General features: G+C 39.4%; 1 protein-coding gene across 8 annotated transcripts in view; it reads left to right on the top strand.

Moving 5' to 3' along the window:
* FBXL17 (F-box and leucine rich repeat protein 17) overlaps nt 1–26,383 on the top strand; it is a 464,738-nt gene that overhangs the window by 139,876 nt on the left and 298,479 nt on the right. For all 8 annotated transcript variants that reach the window (XM_039544561.1, XM_039544560.1, XM_039544563.1 and 5 more), the window contains exon 5: nt 2,360–2,467. In XM_039544561.1, the coding sequence (XP_039400495.1) occupies nt 2,360–2,467 (108 nt within the window). The remainder of the gene's footprint in view (nt 1–2,359; nt 2,468–26,383) is intronic.

Below are 26,383 nucleotides of genomic sequence, written 5' to 3'. Positions count from 1 at the left end.
TTATATGCATACTGTGCTTGGAAAGGAAAATGAACATTCAAGTGAACATTAATTTTCACATATCAGAAGTTAACCTTCAAAAATATTCTAAGTAACTATTAGAGAAGAAAAAATGCTCTTGATAACGTTCATTTTAACTTTTTTCATATTATAGTGATTATAACAATAAATTTTAAATATATTATTTTAATTCTCATAACCTTGAATATTTTTCAGTTGATTTGTTTGTTGTTCAGCATTGTTTTGAATGCACGGTTTTAAATGATGAAATGTTGCTCATGTGTTAATGAAGAGCAAAAACATCCTGTGAATGGGAGATAACAAAATAGTACTGCAAAAGAAGATCAATCAAAAGAAGGTGAAAAGAAAAACAGGGGGGACTGAGCTCTCTTTAAAGTAATGTTACAGACTAGAAATAGTGTCAGAATGCTCAGTGTTTCAAGAGAAAAACTTGAGACAAGTGAAGTTTAGAACATATTAGAATATATTTGAAAAGTAAATTATTGTATCAGAATTAAAACATGTACTGTAAAGCTGTACATCAAGTTGTAATGCTGTATACAGTAATCATTCTTTCTACTATTGCAGATAAATATTATAGTGTAAAATGAAGTATCCTCATACTTTCAAGGGACAGGAAACAAGATGTATCTAAATATGTTTTACTGCACTTAGAATCAGGTAGCTTTTGTAGCACTGTAACTTTTTCAGCATATATACATTGCGTCCAGTCCTAGTCCCATTGAGACCAATGGCAAAACTATCTATGACTTTAAGGCAGCAGGCTTTTGTGCCCTTTGCTATCTTTAACTGAGCATATAACTTTATATATGATGAACATCCTTTTGATTCAGCCTGGGAAAGTGGAAAATGAGAAGGGAAAAAATGATGGAGTTTCATGACAATAAAAGCATAGACTTGAGTTGTTTATAGTACGTTGTATATTCTTTGCTTTAAACAAGTCTTTAGGGGAAAATACAAAACAAAACAACACAAACTAAAATAATCCCCACAAGTGGCAACAATGCCCATTTTGCATTTATTAATACAACCCTTATCTTGAATATGCTTCAGCCACATATTACATTTGAAGGTGAGATTAATATTGCATCAGATGAATGTTGATGCCAGTGGCTTCATTTATTTTAAATGTTTTTATACTATGCTTTTAATGTACTGCACTTATGGATAGTGAGTTTTCAACGTCTGCTTAAAGTAGATAAGAAAGTTATAAGGTGAGATTCTTAACAGGTAAAGCCAGTGTGAAATAAGTATTTGTAGTGAAGAATAGAAAATCTATAAAAATATTAAATTTTCTCTTGTCTGGATAGTAAAATTGAATTCCCAACTGTGATGGAGAAAATTGGGTTTGGTTGATTTAAGCCATGCCTTAATAAACCATTGGGAGAAATACAGTAATATGGAAAAATATAAAGGAGCTGAAAATTTAAGAAGACTAACAGTTTAAGGAAAGGAGTTCAGACTATTGACCTTCCAATGAGAGAACATTTTTGTGCAGAAAGTCTAATATTAGACTACTTAAGCATCAAATTTAGCGCAGCACATTGTTCATGTTACATTTTACTAAGTTTTATTGCAGATATAGACTTAATTATAAAGCTATAGATTGATAAATATAGATATAGAAAAAGTAATATTCCAGAATAACAAAACACGCAGCCTGTACACCTGGTTTGTAATGGGAGGTGGGGGAGGAGGAGGGGAAGAAGCAGAGATGATATTGGAATATTAGTCTCTGGTATGGGAAGCATTATTTACAACTGCTAGCCTATACAATACTGTACATTCACTTCTGCTAGTTAAAGATTTACTCATTGACAAGAAATTAGGATTGTATTTTAAGATGAAAAAACCATATTGATTCTAGATGGCTTAGATTTAGTGGAAGTTGTTTGAAAGATGAAGTAAAAAACTTCTTGAAATATAACATAGTTCAAGTACTTTGTGTACAGCCAGTAATGGGGACTGTGTGAGTCTGCAGGAGCTGGTAATAATTTTCATTTGTTGCTGTTTTGATGTTGTGCAAAATTATGTGAAAAACAGATGGAATGGATTGTTTTTCCCCTGCAGATAAATTCAGTAGTAAAATTTGAAATTCACTGTCCATCATCTAGTAGTTACTGTCTCTCTCTTTCGCTGGGGGAGATGATTCTTTTTTATCCCATACATATATATCTGCAGACCTGTAGGCACACTATACTTTCTCGCTCATACTGTTAAGACAAAGAGAACTATTGAACCAACAATTCACCACTGTTGCTGAGAAGCTTGCTAGATTTCATTGTGTTGAGTAGATAAGTGTCACCTTCAACTGCTTTCTCTCTATTTCTTTGTGTAGGTGACCGATCACTCGGTAAAAGCATTTGCTGAACACTGTCCTGAGCTGCAGTATGTTGGGTTTATGGGCTGCTCTGTTACATCTAAAGGAGTCATTCACCTCACAAATGTAAGTACAGTAGCTACAGTACTTAATTATCACCAAAGCTGTTGGCATCAACTGTATTATGCTTGCATGTATCATAAAATAACTAGACCTGAGTAGAATGAAAAAAAGATTTTTTGTGGTCATAAGAAAAAAAGTCTTTGAAAGGTAAAAAGTGGGCTTTCCATGTTTGACTGTATGCCATAAACATGTTTAGTGAAAAATCTTTTTTCAGAAAAAATTCTGGAAATGTCACATCTCTTGTAGGTAATCAGTCAGATTAGATGTATAGATTCAATAAAAAAAACTTTCTGAAGTTCTGTGCCCTCAGTTAATTGCAGACATAAAATTGTGGATGCAAATAAGACTTTAAACACCTGCCTGTGTGCACCAGCATATATTTTACATGTGTATGTATGTACATACATATAGTATGTGTATGGATATCTGTATTATGTACTATATAATGTAAATCACTCTTGATAATTATCCTTTGTTTCCTTATTTCCTTTTTAATCAGAGTAGCAACAGGAGAGAGAGAGATGCCAGGCTGCAGAAATTGGTTTTGGGACTGGTCTTATTTAATATCTTCATTAATGATGTGAAAGAGGGGATAAACATATTAATTAAATTCACAGAAAATATTAAATTGGGAGATGATGCAAAACAGCAGGAAGGACAGAGAAAAAATGCGAGATTAGCAGTATAGCTGGGAAATAACAATGACATTCAAACAGGAAAATGCAATCTAATACAGCTAGTAAAAATAACCAGGAATAGGGATGTCACAGGGTGACTGGGCCTGTGAGGGATGCAGCCCAACTTGTGACGCTTAGGTTACCTCTCCAGGTGGAGAAAATAACCTGCTTGTCATGTGACTTTGTTTATATGGCTAAAATCAGGCCTTCTGGGGTAGAGAGCCAAGGGAGAAGAGAGAACAGATAGCCACGAGAGGAGCCACAGGAGAAGCCTACCTGCCTGCTTCACAGCCAAGGAGGAGGATTGTGGAATCCCTTAACCTATGGGAAGGAACTGAGTTCCGTACAAGCTTAAATTAGAAGCCATAAGGGGGTGTTCAAGTATAGCCATGAAGGACCAAAGGAGACTGTATTGTATACTTACTAAATTAAGCTCTGGGAATGAGGGTGTTACTTTAAGAACTGGCTGTGGATAAGCTATTGGGAAAACCAGGAGGGAACTGAGTGCAGGTTCTATCAAGGCCATTCCATGCTATGCAGGGTAGTGCTCTGGGATAAGATCCTACCTTAAATGTGAGGTAGAAAACTGGTAAGCAGTAGTGACCAGAGAGACCTATAGGTGGCAGGTGACATTGGAAAGCATATGAGATAAGAATTTGTCAAGTAATACGGCTGCAAAAAATACAAATACTATTTTGTAATGCAATTGCATAAGCCTTTTGTCATGATAGTGGTTAATTATAGACTCTCTGTACTGGTCAGACCATCTCTAGAATATTCTGTTAAGTTCAGATCACTTCAGTACTTGAAAATGTTATTGAACTGGGAGGAATTCACAGAAAAGCCATACAAATAATTCACCCACGAAAGCTCATGCTCCTATACGTCTGTTAGTCTATAAGGTGCCACAGGACTCTTTGCTACTTTTACAAATAATAAAGGGGCTGGAGGGACTAATTTACTTGAAAAGATTAAAATCAATTATGTCAAGTTTAGATACATGACCATGTTTGATACTGAAATCATGTATTGGCATCTGAAGGGTGTAAACAGCATTAGGAAAGAGAAATTACTTAAGTGGGATAAATAGGACTAACCTTCAGTGTCTTAACTGATATGTAGGTACTTTCCTGGTTATGCAGGAAGAAAGAGAAGATGCAAGGGGTGTGGTTTGAATAGGCTGAAACTTTATTGACTTGTCTGAGAAATACCCAATGATAACTTGTATAGTGCAGGTCACCATTCTTTCCTTTATCATTCCCATTGGTATGGGAGGGCTGCTGTCATCTTTCCTCATTCCCAACCTGGTTCCTGCTTCTTGTTGGAACCCTGCCACCCTCCTCTTGTATGACGGTTAATGGGGGTTGAGTACTATACTATATATTAGGAGCACCAACTCCTTTTCCCCAGCTTCTTTAGGGATGCCTTCCTTTAAGTCCATTTCTGACTCTGGTTTATCAGGGAACTGGATCCCCTATGGAATGAGAACCTGCACTGGGAACCTGCCAAAGAAGGCGTCAGCTTGGTTGCCTCACTCTATGACCAGCTAACAATTTCCCGATAGCTAACAATTCCCTCCCTAATACTGGCAAAAAATATATCCATGCCATGGGTCAAACAGGTGTACACCATTATCCCTAAATAACTTGGGTACTCAATACAATATTTCCTGATGAGTAAGATTTAGTCATGGGTAATTTTAGTAAAAGTCATGGACATGTCACAGGCAATAAACAAAAATTCATCCCTGACTTGTACTATATACCCCTAACCAAATCTTGGGTGTTCTGTGGGATTCTGGGGGCACAGCTGCTGCTATGGATGGGGGGCTCTGGGAGTGGGGGTTCTCCAGGGTGCCTGCTGATGCTCGGGGAGGGGGGTGGGTGGGCTGGGACTGTTGCTGTTGGTCGGGGGGGCATTGTGGTTGCTCCAGCGGCCCTGGGCTCAGTCGCACTTGCCGGCTGCAAAAGTCCTGGAGGTCCTGGAAAGTCATGGAATCTGTGACTTCCATGACCTCCATGATAGACTCACAGCCTTACTGATGGGTAGTTACGGACCCTCCCCATTCATGTACAGGTTTAGGCATCTCCTGACTTACACACCTTCTGGCCATGTCAACCTGCGGAGGCTTGGTGTGACGCCTTGCCGTACCTTCTGTTATAACATATTGGCCAAATTATAACCACGGCCAGCAAAGGTCCTGGATCTTACCCAAATCCATCTTAGTCCTGAACATCAAGTCAACTGCCTTACATATTTACAAATAATTTTCACTGAGTTAAAAAATAATCATATCTAGTGGCTGTCCCCTTGCTGCCAAAGACTGTATAAGGGGCATCAGCTAGCCCCAAAGCATGCCTCTTCTCCTCTTAGGCCAGCTCAGGATTGCCTCACCACTGAGGTCCAACTGCAAATGTCCTGATGTGCACCCAGTTCACAATACTGCATCCGCAGACACACACTCTAGCTTACTTGACTTGTTCTCTTGCTCCTGAAATTAGGTAGCTAGTAAAAATAGTAAAAATATTCATAGTGCTAGACTCTGATTGTCTATCTGGGCCTCATATATGTCTTGTATACATTTGAATACTATCATCTGATTGCCTGTATCCACTAAGCCCTTAGTCTGAGCTTGGCTGCCATTATTGCTGCCCCGATCTTGAGCACGTGGGAACTGAATTCATATGCAGGGAACCCTGCAATGGTAAGACCCTTTACAAAACTATCACAAATGGTACCTCCATGAAGAAATAGAGGTCCATCCTCAACCAGCATCATAGTTGTATAAGTCCTTGGAGCCCCCGATCTCTGGGTTGCCCCCTTCTTGTGGCACTGAGGATTCACTTAGCCCCTCCCTGATCTGTTTTTAACATCCTCAAAGTCAAGATGACCAATTGCTCACCCCCACATAAGTTCCTGAAATCCATATCTATGCTTGAAAGTATCTCTTGCTAATCCGGTCACCATTTCACTGACCCTATATGCTCCAGAAAATGTTATGAGGAATACAACCTTTAACAGGCTACCTGCTGCCCACTTTTGCATATTTAGTGAATAGCTTTCACTAAATCCCCAAGCAACCTTTTTTGTAGGTGAATGTACTTGTCTGAGAACTGAATAAAAGGTAACCAAATAATTATCTATCTGTTTGCTGTCTATTTTGCTGAGTGCACAATTGGTGTGCTAATTTTTCCATAATCACAACCTCCCAAATAGTTTTTTGAAACATTTCTCAATGGTGGGGTTATTTTTCTTTTCCCAGCGAGAGTCTACCAATAGCCAAGCAGCTAGTAGCAGATAAGATATCAATTCACTTCCTTTTGTGTGGCCATTTCCACTAGGAAGCCCCAGAAAGATTACCAAAGGATCATTTGGTAATAAATATCCAACAATGAGTGATATTTGGTTATGGATTGCATCCCAGTACTCTAATGATTGGGCATGTCCACCAGGTATGAATAAAATATCCTCTTTCATCACAATTTCTCCAACATTTATCCCCATCCAGTCTTTGTTTTTAATGACTGATGTGAGGTATCACTGAAATAATATCTTAAAGAAAATTTCTTTTATAGTGCTACAGACTGAGGTTGCTGGTCCTCTTCCAGATTAAACTCGATTCGTCTGGTCTAATTTGTCTAGCCACAGCCTTCTTCCAGTGTGTCATATATGGACACTTTTTTTTGTCTGCAAAGATTTATATCAGCTAGTTATAATTTTTTTGTTTCCTAACTGACCAGACACCATCGCTTCTATTAAAGTTAGCTTTCTATATTAAACAGGGTTTCTAGAAAGTTGAGAAACATAGTGCCTGGCTTGAAAGTACTGGTACTGGGGAACAGTGGGCCAGTTAAAGTTAGTTCTGATCTCTAAATAAATTAGAAAAGTTTCTTTACTGAATAACCAGCCAACCATGGGTATTCCACATTTCTCCCATCTTTGAAGCTCTATAGTTCTTGATTTGGGTTAAAATCTGGATTATCTGGAATGGGTGTTATTGATGAGGGAAAAGAACTGATACTTCTAGTTCTATCCCAAATCCAAACCCATTGCTAAAGGATGTGTGTAAATTTCTGGCAGGCATGACTTTTTAGTAATCCGTGGTAGCCTAGTGTTGTTTCCACTTTTGCAATCTTCTTGTGGCTAGGTTAAAGCACCCCGACACCCCTACAGTTAAGAGCTGTCTGGCTTGATAGTACAATAGAATATTTGGAACAGCTAGTCCACTCTGTTTAATAGGTTTGTACAAAGTATTTGCTGTCTCTCTTGGACTTGTCTTATTCCATATAAATTCTACCCTCATCCTCCATATTCCTGCTAGGTTGTTATCTGGGATGATCACAGAAGGATTTTTAAATAAGAAAGATATCCTTGGCTGAATATTCATTTTGACTGTGGCTATTCTTCATCACCAAAAAATTGCATACTTCCCCTAGCACTCCAGACCTTTTTTTTCATTTGTTGTTTGAGATTTGAGTTCTGAGATATCTTATAGAATTTGTTGCCTGTTTGTACCCAAGTGTTTTCTGGAGCTAACATTTCAGATTTGGCATTATTTACTTTAAATCCAGACTCTTTCCCAAAGCCCTGGATTCCTTTAAAAACTAACTTTAGGGAAACAGTTGGTTTAGATAAAAATACTATTACATTCTTTGCATGTCATGCTATTTTCTGATGTGTTCCCACAAATTTAAGCTTTTGATTTAAGCATCAATTGCCTATCACTTTTATTTCCTTTTTCATTAAACTGCTTTGTATACCTATAGGCTTTTCCAGAGATGTCTGTCCATTAACATATGCAACTGCCCTCTGGTATTAGTTACTGTTATGTTTTTTTTCCTGAACCTGTGTTTTTATTAATATCTTGTAACCTTTTTATTTCCTGTTCTAGTTTTATTTTTTCTTGAGCTCCTTCTTTCAATTGAGAGCGTCTGCTTTTCAACTGACTCCTAAATATTGCTTTACCTGCCTCCCAGAGAAGGCCTTTTTTTTTCTTTTAAATAAATTGTCCATATAATTTATTTGGAAGTATTGAACAATTCACTCTTCAATTGCTGCAACCCCAGTCTTTGTCTTGGAGAAGCAAGCAGTTCATTTTCCAATACAGTGATCTTTGGGACCAACCCAGATATCAAATATTGCTTCCACTGGTGTTTGATCTGACCATGTAATGTTGCCAATTTCCACAGATCTTGTCTGCTTTGTTAATGATTTAGAGATTAACATTAAGTCTCTCCTAGTATATAACCGATGAGGGTGTGAATAATATGTGCAGTCTTTTTCCTCTGGATACAATTTTCTCTAGAAGTCTGAAAGATTTAATTGTTGGCATAGAGATGTCAATGCTGTATCTGCTTCCCTAGCCCCCATGTCTTTTTATCAGATCTGTCCCAGTAAGGAGTTGGTGTGGAATTGAAGTCTCCTCCAAGTGTAATTTCCCCCTCCCCAGAGTGTTGCAGTTTTAAAGAAGTCTTTTTAAAAAAAGTTTTTTTTTGCTTTTGCTTGGGAGCATACACTGAGTCCACTGTTATTAATAACCTAGCAATTGTGTCCTTCAACAGTATAAATCATCCTTCCTTATCCTTAAATGGATCTTTAGTCTGAAAAGTACATGTTTAGCAAATATTATTCCCACTCCTCTTTTCTTTTCTTTAGACAAAATGTCTGTTGAAACCAGTTTCCTTTCATATTTATAATTTGCTCCTCCTGAAAATGAGTTTCTTGAACTAGAATAATTTGAGTCTGAGTTTTAAGTTCTGCCAGGGCATTTTTCCTTTTAACAACATGATTTAGCACTTTGATTTTCAAAGATGTTACTCTCAATGTCTCTTCCTTTTAAAGTAACTGTTTAGCTTATTGAAAAACCTGAAATTATTGTGATTCTTCAGCTGTTTGATTAAATGAACCCTTGTGTTACCAGTGATTCTCTTGTTTTTAATTATGTTGCATTCACTATTGTGTGCCCGAATATGGCTTAGTTTCTGTTTGTAAACTTCTATATTTACTTCTTGTATAAATTCTGCCTAGCATCCCCAGTTCCCTCCCCTCTTCTGCATTCCCTTCACTGTAAATGGATAAATGAAATACCAACATAAAATGTAAAACAGTCCCCAAATGACTATGCTTTGCTGAACCCTCATCCCTGTACTCTCCCCATAAGCACTTGGATTGCTTCTCTTGCAATCCAAAGGAGGTACATTCTCCACCTAGGGGACCTTGATCCTCACCTTTAGGGATAGATTGCTGTCCGATCATTTGAGTTATTGGGAGGGGGGGGGGTTACACAGAACCCCTAACGACTCCTTCCCTATCTCTTCTCTATCTTCTCTAATCTCCTCCAACCTTGAAATCTCCCTCCCCACCTGACTCCCTCCTTATTGTTCTTTATTTCCACTATGTTTTGAAGTACACAACACAACTATTGAAGTAAGCTTCATACTGTTTAGTTATAACTGTAGTATAGTCACTGTCCAGTTGTTTATTCCTGGTAACTCACAAGAAGTCCCTTCTGATTAATTTTTGGATTACTACTCGGGTATCTGAGTTCTCTTGTTCCACTCCACTTCTGCCATTACTTGTGTATGGTCTCTATTCTTTTCTTTTCTTGTCTTATTTTTCCTGGGTTTCAGCAGTTGATATTGCCCCAGTTGATACTCTGGCTCTCACCCTTGGCTCCTGATTCCTGGCTATTGGCTAAATTTTACTCCCTGGTTTTAGTATCTCAGCTCCTGCTTTGGTCTCTTGCCACTGGGCCTGGTGACCTCTGCGCCAATCACGATGCCAGGCAACTGTCTTGACCATTAGATAAGATTGCCCACTACCCAGTTCGTGACAGTGGCTTGTGTACTGCAGTAGCTCAAATAATTTTGCTGGGAAGAGGGGATGACACGACATACCATTTTACTGGGTTTGTCTCAGTATGGATAGAAAGATAGAGGGTCCCAGCTGTTTTTAGTGAAATCAAGGATTTTAATTTGGTTTCCCTGTAACCCAAAGACATTTGGTCAACTGCCTGTCTCATTGCCAATGTGCGCTGCTTTGTCCCCCATCAAGTCTGCATTTTCCCTCCTGTGATTCTATGCTGGCTGCTTCTCAGGTCTTTAATGGCCACATTTCTACCAGATATACTCTCTTTAGAGTCGGTGTCAGTGAGTTTCAACCTTTAGTAGCTAATCTTCTGTCTAATACATTTAATAAAGCCAAGATCGATTTGTATTCATATTGGAGCCTACTTCCTTGGAGGGCACTGGCTTTGTAGCCTAATATCTTATCATTTTATGAACACTTCCCCTAATGCCTGTATGGGTGAAGTTGAGTGCATGATTTGGTTCAAAGTATTCCTTTTGCGTTAATCCTAATTGGGCATGTCTTATGTTTCTCATCACCGACGTATCAGGTGATTCCTCATCTAAGAAACCTTTTACAGAATAAAGTTATTGTCATAATATCTGTCTAGTCATATTCTGATACTAGCTGCAACTATGCTATCTTGTCAAGAAATGTCCTGCACCACTTGGCACAAAGAAGGTGCTGACTGCCACTGTTGTGTGTGTGAATGGCTGGTTGTATGAGGGGAGAGGGGAGGTAAGTAGGGAGGTGTTGCAGAATTGGTCACAAGGGATGGCTATATGTAATGAAGGCATTTCAGGGCTCTATTAAGACTGAATGAACCTCTTAGGTATATGATTAGTTTCCAAAACCACAAGTGGTGCATTATACATAACACTTTAGTAATTAATATGAAAAGAACAACATCGAATATAGAAGCAATTTTCCATTTTCAGCTCATAATCCCTTAACTGTTTGGGGCAACTATACATGCAGCTCAACTTTTAAATGCACATAGGCAGACATTTGAAAAATATGAGTTGGGTTATTTTTGCTTAATATTTTCAATCTGCTGTCATGGAGCAGCAATCTCAATACAATTTTCCTTCATTTTGTCACTGCACTTCAGAGTTTGTTATTGTGAAAAGGAAGTATGCATAACATTATTACCTTAATCAACACATCTCATCAGTAGTTGTGCTGTTTTTCCAGTATGAATATACAAAACACTGAATAGATAAAGCACTTTGAGATAGATAAAGGATGCTAGAATCTCTCATTACATAAACTGTTAAAATGTAGTCTCTACTGTGCTTGCTAGGGATCTGATCATTAAGGGTGCAATCTGTCACAGAGGTCAAGAAAGTCATGGATTCTGTGACTTTAGGGGACCTCCATGACTTCTGCAGCTGGCAGGTACGACTGACCCCAGGGCCACTGGAGCAGCTAGGGTGGCCCCGGGACCAGCTACATTGGCCCATCCACAAAGTGGAGGTCCCGGGCCACCCCCTTACCCCCAACGGGGACCACTCCCCCCCCACCAGCACTGGTGGGTGCCCCAGAGCCTCCCCTCTGCCCCGAGCAGCAGCTGCTCCCCCAGAATACCCAAGATTTAGTCAGGGGTATATAGTACAAGTCATGGACAGGTCACAGGCCGTGAATTTTTATTTATTTATTGCCTGTGACCTGTCCCTGAATTTTAGTAAAGTTACCCATGACTAAATCTTAGCCTTACTGATCATACATGGTGTTCAGCATACTTCTCATTGTAATCAGTAGGAGTTAAGAGAGTGCAACATGTTGCAGGATTTGACTTTAAAAATGTTTTAAAATAAAACGTGTAGACATCTGGATCATTAAAGTACTCCGTGGGAAAACAATCTCTTCCTGACCCACTCAATCATCTTTCATTATTTTTAAAAACAACCAGGGATGATTACTATTTAATGACAGCCATACATATGAGTAGTATAATTGAAGTTAATCACTGAATGTAAAAAGAAGCTATTTACCTCCATCTTTAGTAAAATCTAATATTTGTACTCAGCATTTTAGAATGTGAGATTCCATTCATACCTTCTTGGTGACCTCAAGTTTTTATGGCAGTTCTTTAGAAATGCTTTAAAGTGACAGGGCTTGATTTTGCTCTATTAGGGAATGCCTACAAGGAGACACTCAGGAAAGTTAAGCTGAATTAAGTGTAGATGTGAATTTAGAGTGCATTAACCCCCTGTATGGATGCTCTCATTCAGAAGTCAAGTGGCTTTAGTTCCTACAGGGTATTAACCTAAAGGAAACTAAGGCACTTTGCTTCTGAATGAGAGCGTGCACACTTGGGTTAACTAATCCACTTTAAATTCACGCCTTCAGTTAATTTGTCTTAACTTTCCTAAGTGTTCCTTTGTAGACATGCCCTTGCACATTGTTTTTGTGACTGACTTTATTGATTTTATTAAAGAAACAATGAAAAGTAAAAAATGTAAATGACTTACAGGTTGAATATGTTTTCAAATACTGCACACTTGAAATATGCAAAGAGGCAATTTTACACCTGTCAAGGCTGCAAGACTGGACAATACTATGTAGACGCAACATATTAGGGAGGGGGTGTAATAGTAATAAAATAAGAGAATTATATACATGAATAGGGAAGGAGAAGATGGGGGTAGTGAAGAGGAGTTAGGTGGAATGGAGATCTGGCATTGTTTGAACCTTCTCACTATTTTTTTATCCAAAGGTATCTAAAATGTCTTTGTATTCAAACAATTGCTCTCTATGGCAATACATTGTTCTTTCTTTGGCTTTAACGCAGACAGGTCTGAATTCCACTGCTGTGTTCTGGGCATAAGTCTACTCTCCATATTTGTAAAATCATGCTGTGACAGGGTCCCTGGGGTGCAACCTGGACTGTGGGACTGCTGAGCCTTCTAAAACCCACCAACCTGGGCTGTTTGTCACATTGTGGTGCTGATGTCAAGCTACAAACCTCTGACAGGCACTGCACTTACACAGACATCCTCAGGCAGGGCCACACCCAACTGTGTTACGTGAATAATCTCCCAGCCACTCACGAACCATCAATAGAGACTCCAGCCAATTCCCTCCAGCTCCCCAGCCTTGCACCACCAGAACTTTGCCATCTTGCACTGGTCAGAAGCCTGGCCAGTGTAAGCTCACTAGTTCACCACTCTGACAAAAGGATAGTGGACATGCAATTGCTCTTGTTAACCTGAGCTGAAATTTTGTGAATACTTGAACCAAAACATAGTTTTAGGTAAAATATAAAACAGATGTATTAACTACTGAAAGATTGATTTTAAGTGATTATACATGGTAGGCATAAAGGTCAGAGATAGCTACCTTAAGAAAATGAAAAATAAAAACTAAAATTGTAGTCTAAGCAAGAGTTGAATCAAACAATGTCTCATCCTGACATTGGTACAGCATGGTATATATCGACTGGACTCCCTTTCCAACCTGGGACCACTCATCCCCAGTTCAAAGTCTTTGTCTTTCAGAGAGATCATTTTTCCAAGTGTTGAGATGTGTGGGAGAGAGGCCAAGTGATGATGTCACTTCCCCTGTTTTATATTTTCTTCCAGCTTGCTGTGACGTAGGTACCTGGCAGTTCCTGTTGGTCAAGCAGTCTCCATCCCATAAGTGCTCTCTCTGAGAAGTCTCTGGGATGGCCATTGAGAGAGTGGATTCCCTTTAATGGGCCATCAGCACATGTCTGGCTGGTCCTTTGTTGAACTGAAAGGTTGGCTATGGGAGTCTCCCAACCTCACAACATACTTCAGTAACATGTATAGCAGTGCTTCATAACTTCACATATAATGATGGAACCATGCAATTCAATAGGATATTAATGTTCAACAGATCAAGACTTTTAAAATACCTCCTCACAAGGTATACTTTGTACAAAACTTATCATAATATCACCATGGTGAATGTGGGGATTCCAGGTTGGTACTTTGAGGTACAGAGTGTCACAAATGGACTTCGTGATCATTGCAGCCCTAAAGAACCAAAGTCTTTGTGGCAGAGTTAATCCCATTTTACCAGGTAAATATCCTATGATAGAACTTTCATCTGTGATTTGGCTGCTAAATCTGAGCTTTATTTTAACTCTGGTGTTCACCTCTTTCCACAGCTGCCTGACTATTGGACAGTGCCATGCATCAGGGTTCCTTTTTCTTTTTTTGTTGTATTAAGCATAGCCTGAGATTCACAGAAGCATTTTTAACATTAAATTATACACTCTGCCACTGGGATTCTTTTCTTTTTGTGACAAATCCTCTCCCCAAACTAGGCTCCCAGTAGTTCTGTGGCCTCTGGCAGTCTTAGGGCATCTGGATTAATTGATACATTAGCAAGTGTCTAACGGCATGTCTACACTTGGCATTTAAAGCAGAAAAAAATCCCTTTTTTGCACAAAAACCATGGGAATGTCTACACTTGCTAATGACTTTTTTGGAGTGAAACTCAGAAGTTTCAACTCAAAAGGAAAACCACCTCCATGAGAGGCGTACAACTCTTACTGATGATGCTTTTGCGGTGATCTGCAAGTGAAGACACGTTTCTCCTGTTTACATAGCTTTTAGCCTCCAGAGGATATCCCACCGTGCCTCGGTGAGCACTCTAGCCAGCAGCTCTTCTGCTCTGTTGCCAGGTAAACAGACATCCACCCCCCGTGTAAAGCCCCAGGAAGTTTGAAACTCCCCTTCCTATTTTCTTGGCAAGTGCTCACTTATCTGGCCAGGTGACAATGCCTTCTCCAGGGAGCAAATGATCCCTTGTTCAGAGCAATGCTGAGCTACTGGAGCTTATCAGTGTTTGGGGAGAGGAGGCTGTGCAGGGACCCAGGATGTCCCATGATCACTCCCTCCACCCCCAACAAGACCAGTCGTCAAATTGGAGAGAATTGCACTGTGGGATAGCTGCCCTAAAGTGCTGCTCTCATCGGTGGTGGAAGTGCTGCTAATGTAAACACTCTCTGATGCCTGAGAAATTAAGTGAGTACACAAACCAGCACTTTACTTTCACCGGTGAAACTAACAGCGCAAAAACTCTGCAAGTGAAGATATACTCGTAGTTGTAAGTACTGCCACTCCACTGGGGATGGCAGGTCATAATGATGCTTTAGTATATTAGAAAAGAGACAAAGCCCTCATTACTGACTAATTGGGAAATGTGTATGATGCCCCTGCTCAGGCAGTTCTTCCAAATCATGGTTTTTTTTCCCAATTTGCAAGTCTGGGTTGCCCCAAATAGGTGCTTTTGCACGCTGGCACGGATTAAATTGCTGCATCTCTGCTTGGATAGCCCAAATCCTTTGTGCAGCCACCACAGTATGCAGCTAATTTTTTCTTCATTGGACAAAAAGAGGAACCAAGGAACCCATGGGGACAGAATAAGTTGGGGGGGAATTGGATGCATTAAAACATGTTAAGTTTCCACCCACATGATTATAATAGTGTTAGCATGCTGGAACCAATCTGACATCTGAGATATCATAAAAGCATACGAGTAATTTTGTAGGCCTCTGAGCCCAACCCTCTTCCCCTTTGCCTCTAGGGAGTTGGAGTTTTATTAAACAATAGTTGTGAACATTGACCAGCTTCCCACAGGAAGGCTCTGATAATGCTATTAAATTTTCTTAATTAACACAAAGGAATATATATGGATAGGCCACTTAGAGTATAGAGGAGCCTAAGCAGAATATTCATTTTTATTGTGTTAACACTTTCCCATAGGCTCAGGAAGAGAGGATGCGACCTATTTGTGTCACTAACTGTTTGACACAGCTCAAGTACAGGATCTAAATTTATTATCACTAGTTTATTAATATTTCTTGGAACTTTTATAGATAGGTTCATAATTGCATCAGTTTGCCTATAGAAATTCACCTGGAAGATTTCCAATAGTTCTGATTCCCCCCAATTTATTTTGTAATCAGATATTGATAGAAGTTTTTGAATTAGTGATAAGAGGGCTGGAATTGTGATTTCTGACTTGGATACATACGAAAGGGTATAGTTGCATATAACATCAATTTATTTACCATGGAACCATGTTGGAAGAGCCTATATGCAGGGCCGGCTCCAGGTACCAGCAAAGGAAGCAGGTGCTTGGGGCGGCCAATGGAAAGTGGCAGCACATCCAGGTCTTTGGCGGCAATTCGGCGGTGGGTCCGTCAGTCCCTCTTGGAGGGAAGACCCGCTGCCGAAGAATGAATCGGTGCGGTAGAGTTGCCGCCGAAGTGCCACCGTTCACGGCTTTATCTTTTTTTTTTTCCCCCTTTTTTTCCCCCCCCCCCCGCTTCGCTGCTTGGGGCGGCAAAAAAGCTGGAGCCGACCCTGCCTATATGGTTATTGCCAGAGTTCAAGAGCCAAATCAAACAGTAATGGAAACAGAGGACACCCTTTCCTGTAGAGGCTGAAGGTAGCCGAAGTCACATTGTTGGTTATGTTGTGGGAGGTTAGGTGAGATCAGAACAGTTGGATCCAGGAACTAAACACAACTCCAAATCCAAATTTTTGTAGGGTATAAAACATAGCTGCAGTCCACTTTATCAAAATACTTTCCTTTATTTAAGACTAAAATGGCATATGGTTTGGGGTCGTCATATTTCATTGCTATACTATCAATAAGTTGTCAAAGATTAACAGAGCCATGGCAGCCTCTGACAAACCTGACTTGATTTGGATGTATGATAGAGCCCAAAACCTTTTTCAGTCTCATTGCCAGGACTCTTGGCAATATGTTGACATCACTATTAATAAGTCAAATTGACCTATAATTGGAATATAGTGGCATCTCTTCCTTGTTTAGGAATAACTGATATTAAGGCTTTTCTCATCATAGGCAGAAGGGTACCCTCTATAAGTGATTGATTAAATATTAAATTAAATAAATTTCAAGCATCTTGTCAGACAGAAGTTCAAGGAAGTGTCTATGGAATTTAACTGAGAAGCCATCTGGCCCAGGGGCTTTCCCTACTTTCATATTCTTAATCACTCAATTAACTCATCCTATGTTTGGGGGTGTGTCAAGGTTTCAACATTAATATTGCATTAATATTTTGATAAATTGATCCAAAGCTCTTGTGGAAGGGTTTGTCTAATTTGTACAGATCGTTATAGAAAATAAAGAACTCTTTATTAATATCTTTGTGATAAATATAATTTACCATGTTTGTCATGGCTGGTTGTGATTCTACATGCAAAGGCCTTCTTTCTTATGTGGTATGCTAGCAGCTTGCCTGCTTTTTCATCTGATACCCAGATATCCTGCCTCAGTTGAAATAGGGTGAATTCAGTGTTTGCTAACTATAGCTTGTTGAATTTATATCTACAATTGATCAGGGATCATAACCTATCTGGAGATGGGACTGTGGCATAAGAAAAATCAAGCTCATTTACTTTTTTTCTCAAGGGGCCTCATATTTTCTCCATGTTCCTTTCTCTAGGCAGATGCAAAACTAATAATTCTACCTCTCAATAGGCCTTGAGCATCTCCCACAATAGCCTGCTAGAAGCTGTTGAAGGTTCATTTATCTCTAGGAACAGGCCAATTTCGTTTTCAATAAGAACTTTGAAATGGGGATCTAATAAAAGTGAAGAAATAAATGTCCATCTAAATCGCCATTTCTTATCCGGTTCTTTTGATATTTGAAGAGTTTTATAAGGGCATACTCAGAGACAGCAACTGGTATCAATGGAAGAATCAATTACAGAATTAACCAAGTCCCTGGAGATCAAAGATAATCTATATGGAAATGGGACTCATGTACTGGGGAAAAGCATGAATAGTTCCTACTCATTTGGATGAGCTGTCAGATATCACATAGTCCCAGGACTTTAATGTGCAATTCCAGGCCATTCTATTTTTGGTTAATTTATGACCCTTATTACAAAAGGATTGACTCCTTAATTAAAATCGCCAGAAATCATAATGGGGGTGTGGGTTCTCCATATAATTTAGTAAATAATATATGAAAGATTTTAGAATCATCTAGGTTAAGCTCACACAGCAATGATTATTTCAGATTCATTTACCATGACTTTATGGATTAAAAATCTGTCCCCTGATCATCTGAAGTTGACTTTGACATTGTTACTGGTAGCACTTTACGGAAGAGTATGGCTGCTCCTCTGTATTTGGATGAGAAGCAGCAAGACACTGCTTCTTCTACCCAGTCACATTCTACCTTTGCTTTCTATAATAACTAGTACACTTTTTTTTCTTTTAACACTCCCCACAGAGAAGGGGAGAGGGAGGAAGAAGGAATCTGTGGCTAAAACGCTGCAGATGTTTGTTCCACAATTTTTGGATTGTCTTGCCAGATGATCGCCACTTGCCAACCTCCAGGGAATAGGGTAGGTGCAGGGGAATTGGGCTGATATATCAACGTTTGCAGCTGCCTTCAGGAGCTTGATACAAATCACATTCATGTAGGTTGTAATTTTCTTGAGTACTGGTGTTCTAGAGAGAGGTGAAAGGGGGTGCGGAAGAGTGAGTGTAATAAGGGTATATAGGAGAGAGCTCTGGAGAGGGGGAAGGAAGAGCCCAAAAAGACAGGTTAAAGTAAAAACATCAGGATACATAACATATACATCATAACGTGATCTATTGCCAAACATGGCTGGGCTCTCTTTGGTGTGTAGTGTTTTCTCAGTCTCTCCTGAGTGGTAACTCCACTTAAAAAGTAAATCATAATGAAAAAGCAGCAATTGGTTTAATTTAGTTTACAGCATTACATGTTTGACAATCATCAGTTCTAGAGAGTGCGGGCCAGAGAGACACACCATCAAGGCCAGGAGCTTCATCAATACCCACTATTTAAAAACAGGTATCCTATATTTCCCAGACAGCAAAGAAATAGCACATTGTAAGGAGATAGAAAGGGAGCATAGAGTCCACAAATGTGATATTTATTCACCTGGAATGTCAAGTATATGCTCGTGTGTGATCCCCTAATTGTAATCTTTTCAGTTTGCCAAACCAAACACCAAAGAACTGGTAGTGCAGCTTGGAGCACTGTGAGAGATGATGTATGTTGTGGGGATTATTTTCCCAGGGCCACATGCTCCCCTTCCTTTGTTTTACAACCAAACATTCCATTTCTATTCCCCATATTAAATGATTATATAACTGACAGGAGAAATTCAGCTGCTTCACAAATTGTAATTTTATGCACCAAAGAGCACAACTCCCAGTCCAATTCAGCCAGTGACTCTTCCATACAATTTTCATACTCCATGTCCATGGACTCAGGGTCTGAGCTAATAGAAAATGTTAGTTTGGGGAAAGGGACTGAAGAAGTTGACAGGAGGCTTAGTGGGAGAGGGGATGAAGCAAGAGGAGAAAAAATTGGGGAAATAGAAGATGGAATAAGAGGAGCCGGGGAGGTATGAAGGGAGAGTAAGGTAGGGAAAGTGGAGAAAGGAATAAGCAGTGGAATAGAGAGGAAGTAGGAGCTGATAGGGATGGCAGAAATCACTAGTCCATGTAGCTCAGCAATCGCTGTTCTCTTCTGCTCCGTTAGCCCATACAGGTCACAGTTCCATTACTTGGCTCCTGTGCATCTTTCCATGACAACATACCAGGAGGAAAGCTGCTTCTCATCCTTGCAGCACATCAAATGTCATGTCACCAGGCTTTGAGGACCCACCAGTAGCTAGATGAGGTGACACAGCAAGGTGTCTCACTGAGACCAATTTTAAAAGATGGAATCAGAGTTCTCAGGTTCCTACAGAGCAACAGGCAGCTGAACTGCTGCTGTGATCTCTTCTGTGCTGAGCTATCACATACATCGTGTATAATCACAAACAAATATTTCATATTGATCTATCCAGTTAGGGATGTTGTCAAATGTTTCATTGACTCAACACAAATACAGGCACAAAGGCACTAAGTATTGTTAATACACAATTTAAATAAATCTTTTTCACAGTCAATTCTCTATGAGATCAATTTAGGATGAGGTGTTCCCCTTAACAACCTTTCTGGGGTACTTCACTTTTAGTCATTTGATGAGATGTGATATCTATGTCCCAAAAGTTTATAAAATAAATGCTTGGTGGAGAAGAGAGAGCCCAAATAAGTTAAATAGTCCCAGTCACTGGATAAGTTTTGACGTGCAAGTAGGGCAGACATACCGATTGGGAAGTAAACTTGGCATAAACTAGAACAGATGCTTAATTCATTGCAGGCTATTTAAAAATATTTCTGCTTCTGATTGCTTTTGGAACAGATAGACTTCATCACCCAACCTTGATGTAGAACTCTGCTGGAAACTTCTTTAAAATATTGGAGCCCTAACTGCTTGGCAAGTTCCCTCAACCACATCTTTTGCTAAATCTTGAGAAATCATTATTGTATTTTGTGACATCCCCCAAAACAGTTCTGTGTATTCATGAACTAGCTGCATTATTTTTCCTTTTACAGTAAATCTGAGAAATTTGACAATCAGTTCATGAGGCTTTGGCTTGTCAGGTCATCTTAGGAGCCCAGGACCTATGTGTGTTTCTAAATCATATTTAAAATCATACAGCAGACTGAGCACTTCTGTAAAAAGCCAGGGAACAAATTCTAGTGGTTTGCCTTTCTCTGCTTCTTCCGGTATTCCTGTAATTCTCAAATTATTGCAGTGAGCCCTTTCTTCAAAGTCTGCCTCTTTTTAGATTTAGGAGATGGTAAGTCTGTTAGGCTTCCTTTCACCTGGGTAGAGCGTCCTTGTACATGATCTTCCACTGAGGATATTCTCCTTTCTGCTTCATTCACCTGTCCTGTCAGAGTTTGTAAAGAGGAGTTAATCAAGGTAACAGTCAATTGTATTGTGGCCGTTGTGGCCTTGATATCTAATGCGCCTGCAGCAACTTTCTCCAGCAGAGCCACCACATACACCGTGCTTGCATCAGCCATCTGGTTCAGGGGCCAAAGGGGGTGGTCTCTGTTTTCTTTATATTTAAGCCACTTGCAGAGCCCACCACAGTCAATTATTTGTCTCCTGACATTCCAGAGTTTTCGAGGTACCTGTTCCTTCACTGGGGGGAGGAGTCAGTCAGGGGCCCTGATTGCTGGATGGAAATGGATATTAGCTGAATGCTCTGGAGGTCAACGGATGTGCTCCTCCAAGTTGCGCAGCACCCCTTGGAATCCAAAAATCCACATTTATAAATCAGCATTGGAGTCAGTAGAATCACACAGGTGTAAAATGGATGCAAGATCTAAATTGGGGTGATAGTATTTGGCTATGTAATTGCTTTTGCAGCTGAAGCAGTGGGTCAGTAGTGGCCAAAACAGTAGAAATCTGAAAATCTGAAAAAATGAATCGTAAACTCATCATAACCGTCTGTCTCACCAAACTCACCAAACCGTCTGTCCGATGCAATGGCCACACATTCTTCTGAAGTAACAATACAGGTGGCTTTAGTAAAGAGAGGACTTTTTATACACTAACCATGCTCAACCATTGATACCTGGATAGAAACACATGATCTGTATGCAGGGGATAAAAGTGGTAGGTTGTCCTATAGGGAAGGAAGGCATGATAATCAGTTGAAAATCGGTCCTGCTTTAATTAATGAAAGAGAAATTCTAATAGTCACCAAACAAGGCATAGTTTCCAAGGTTTTCTTTTTCACACACTTTTTAACCTCTGTGTTAATGATATTTTGAAAGAATTCTCCTGGAAGTAGAGCAAATAATTGATTGATTTTCAGTTTGCTGGCCAAACCACAATACCCAAAGGAAAAAATAAATCTGCTTCTTTCAAATGTAGTGATTTTTCCCCTCTACATTTTTCTTGCTGAAAAAAAATTCATTTGTGTTGAACAAAACAAGATGGGTCAATTTGAACTGACATTTTCTAAATGAACTGGAAACAAACCATTTTTACTTTTTCAAACTTTTCTTCCTCATTTTTTATTTATCTGAAACTATTTGCAAATTAGGGTGGAATTCAACTAATCGTTTTAGTTGCTCTGAAATGGCATTTGTTGATTAATTTACTATCTGCTGAAAATCTTTTGCCCAGCTCTCCATGGAATTTTTGAGGCTTGCTGACCTTGCTGGAAATTTTCAATCTCCACCAGAACATAAGACTGGTGATACTAGGTCCAACCAAAGGTCCCTCTAGCCCAGTATCCTGTCTTCCGACATTGGCTAATGCCAGGTGCCCCAGAGGGAAGGAACAGAACAGGTAATCATCAAGTGATCCATCCCCTGTCGCCCATTCCTAGCTTCTGGCAAACAGAGGCTTAGGACACCATACCTGCCTGTTGTGGCTAATAGCCATTGATGGACCTATCCTCCATGAATGTATCTAGTTCTTTTTTCAACCCTAAATCCATTATGTACAGTGGAAGAAATTGTAATCTCTGTAACTTCAGCATTGTACTGTTTGTCGAGATAGAAGACAAAGTTTCTAACATCCATGAAATCTCCTTTTTAACAAACTTAAGGAAAGTCTCAAACTAAAAAGTTTTTTGTTTATAAGTTTTTAAAATTTGTATTTTAGTTCAAAACCATTAGGTATTTACACCAACTGTAGCTCTGTCTTTGGAACGCCCCACCTCCAACACCATCTGTGGTCTAAAGATTTCATTTCCCACTGCTCTACCCGTCATTTCCCTTTCTAATGTAGGTCATAGACACGCTACATACTAGACTGCAAACTGTCAAATTAATAGGGCTGAGAACCTGACCTTCCCCCCTTGCAAGTGTCTCTCTAAACCCAAAGGCACATTTTAGTTTCAACATCTGAGTCAAGGACAACACTTTTTCCTCATGTACCGTACCCTTCATTTTATACAGACTGTCACTGTACTTCAGCACTGGGTTCTAGGATTGATATTCAATCCAGGATTGATTTGTTGAAAATACAGGAACATAATCTGTTATTGGATGTTTGTTTCTTAATATAACAGTTCCCGTCCACTGGATTTTCAGAAGGAGGTGGAGCTAGTGTTAGTATAGTTCAGATTGCTAAACATTTGTTCTAATTTGTATGTCTTCATGTTTTTTTAAAGTTATTTTACAGCTTAAGAGTCAGAAATATCTTAAACTAAAGTGGGAACAAAAAAAGGACGAGTTCTATTCCTGCAACAAAAGTTTGACCTAGAAAGTAGAGTGCAAGCGGTACAGCATATATGTGTAAATTGAATTGAATTAACTGCTATTTCCTTCTTTTCTAGATTTCTCTTTTTCTTTTTCTTTTCATGTTTTTAATTCTTCTATTTGTACCATTCTTTCTGTTTCAAGAGAAAGGGTATGTTTACACTGCACATGCCTTTTGGTGGTGTTTAGAGTACATACACAACACACCTCTCAAGCACAAGTGTATATATAGCAATTTCGATGGTGAGGCACTGGTTAGGTTAGTAGATACTCCATAATTCACGGGTGTGTACCCTACAGGGTTCTCTATTCACCCAAGCAGTTTCTCCCCATCTACACTGTGATTTTTAGCAATATAATGTCCTGCTGCCTCGCTCTGCTGGAGTCTTTTCCTACCACAGGTGGGGAAAGGCTCTAGTAGTACCCTGAAGTGGGGAAAGACTCCAGCAGTGGGGAGCAGTCACAGCTTTCTCCTCTGCAGTGAAAGACTCTGGCAGCAGGAAAAGCTCTGCAGGGGAAGGCAGCAAGGAAAGGCTCTGGTATCTCCCTCCTGCTGACCCTTTCTTACTCTCTCCCCCCAACCAGAGCCTTCCACTGACACATGTAGCTATATAAGGTAGTGTAGATGCAGCCTGTTTTTCACTTCAGTGTAGTAACACATGTCCAACATGCCACCACCATTAGTGTGCAGTGTAGAAATAGCCGAAGAGTAAGAGAGAGTTGTTTCATTCTTGGGGGGAAGGTGGGGGGAATGCAGAACTCAGCTTCTGCTTCACTTTGACTGCTGCTGGTAGTTAGTTTTGAGCTTTGGAAGTAAATGTTGGAGAAAAGAGGGATTAATTGCAGGAACAGTCATCCTAAAAGTAAGAGGGTATTGCTGCCTGTCAGAAGGCAGAGGAGAATTATACTCATTCTCATGCTCTGAGATGCAAAACTTAATTAATAGAATATTCTGTTTCTGCACTGTCTGTTTCTGACAGTGATTAAAAGTCTGGTATGTTTAGAGCACTCAAGATTCATGCCTGACAGATCAAAAGTCCAACTGTTTAGAAAGGGTTTTTAATGTTCTATGCTCTAAGAGCAAATATGTAAATAGCGAAATGATCGTGTCTCTTGGTGCTGGAGTGGTTTCTAACTCAGTGGAATGAGAATTTATTTTTGTATTATAGTTAATATATGTGTGTTAATGAAATACTTTGCACAAAGATTTCAGATGCAGATCTTCAAAGTACAGTTTAAACAATTAATTCCTAGATTCTAGCGTGGTTATATTAATTAAAAGATTCAAGACAATATTTCTAAATCTTTCATGGACAATTATTTTCTTCTTCTATATTTCAGGTACAAATATAAATAAATGTTTTGCAAGATATTCTGCAACCTTGTGCAACTAAAAACCTACAATATCCTTAGTCCTTTGGAGTTTTGTGTCCCTTGTTACCCTGTGAGTTATTGTAAAGTTGTTGGTTCTTTCTCCTGTTTGTAAAACATGAAACACAAAAGGAAAACTGAACACAGTTTGTGAAAATTCTATACAGCTTTTCTTTACTAAGTCTTTATAATGTGTTGCAGCATATATGGTGGTTGGAGTAGAGGGCTGGGAGCCAGGAACCTTGGATTCTATTCCCATCTTTCCTACTGTCTTTATTGTGTGACTGTGAATACATCATCCACTGTAATTCAGTGTCTCAGTTTCCCCATCTGTAAAAATACAATAATATCCACTTCATAGAGTTTTTTTGAGTCTTTACAAATATAAAGTGCTTTGAGATCCCAAACTAAAGATGCTATGTAAATGCTAAGTAGTAGTAGCAGTGCTACTGTATTACCAATTATTCATACATTTATAGTATTAGTGACTTACAGGGAGCTTAACACTGTGGCACTTATGCTTTACAAAATACTTTAAAATCAAATGAGAATGCCATGAGCATACGACAAAAGAGCATACACTACACTCTAATTTAATTAGTGATAAAAATTGCAGGAAATATATTTAACACAATTCCCTAATAGCTAATGGCCACTGCCATGTAGTCCTTACAAGTTAGATCAGGAGGGATATGGCCTTTCTTTTCCATTTGTATATCACCCATTGTCAAGAAACCACAAGGCTCCACTGTAGCTCAGCTGAACTAGGCACTAATAAAGCCAATAGACCCACCACTGATGTCTGAGCAACTCAAACCTTATACATTTATTGGGTTCTCCCATGCCCCAAACAGTCCATAATGGTTGGCTTATTTGTAAACGAGGACATCCTTAGCAAATATGATTGTGTGGTATGGCTTTCCAGTGAGAGTCACAGATGAGATTTGCATCCGCTCCTGGTTAGTGGCAGCTGAAGTATTGGCACCCTGATATACCTAAGGTAAAAGGAATGCTGACCAGATCATGCTCACTTTCCAGAAAAATCCACCTCAGTTTGACCCAGTTCTGTATGTTATTAGACCAAACATTTCACACTTGTTTCCTTTGTGGTCTTTGCTCCCATGGTGACTAATAATTACTTCTGGCTAATTTGCTTGTACTACATATTATAGATAAGAGTCACTAGTTGGTCCAAGGACCTGCCTCTGATACCTTCTCATGTAATTTGGTTGAGTTCCTGTTAAATCCCAGTTGTGAGCCTCACTTTTTACCATTGACATGGTTTTGAAATAAAAGGGAATTCTGTGAGTGTTTGATAGCAACCAACTCCAGAACACACTAGGAAGAAGGATAGATATAAACTTTCTGACTATCCTAGGAAATTTTGCTACACCATCAGATGCACCCATAAAAAGCTCTCCAACTGCCATTTGTCAATGGTCTAGGGATCATTTATAGCAGCTGAGGTGGGGTCCCTGATGTCAAAGGTCCAAGTTACATATTCTGTTGAAGGAGAGCCCATGAGAGAAGGTCTTGCAGTGGATTGTCAGAAATTGGTACTGGATAAGAAAGAGCTGTGTTCCCAGAATAGAAAGCTCTTTCCATGGGGAGTGATACACCTTGACTGTTGTGAGCTGTCTTGGTAATGAATCATTATAGGATGATGATCTCGGGTAAAATTTTCCAAAGTGTGTAAGTCATCTAGAAACCTAAATCCCATTTTCAAAGCGGTTTAGGAATTTAGGCACTTAAGTCTCATTGAAGGTCATTGAGTCTTAGGCTCTGAAGTTATTTAGGTGCGTTTTAAATATTTTACCCATAGCTCATATTCCTTCTGGTCTGTCTGTGAGAACTGGTAGTGAGGCTCAAGTCAATCCTAAAATATATACACGTTCCCTAATGATAGAGTGTTTGATGT

This window comes from Mauremys reevesii, linkage group 6, assembly GCF_016161935.1.
Source record: "Mauremys reevesii isolate NIE-2019 linkage group 6, ASM1616193v1, whole genome shotgun sequence".
NCBI classification, from domain to species: domain Eukaryota; kingdom Metazoa; phylum Chordata; order Testudines; family Geoemydidae; genus Mauremys; species Mauremys reevesii.
This window is presented reverse-complemented; position numbering and strand designations above follow the sequence as displayed.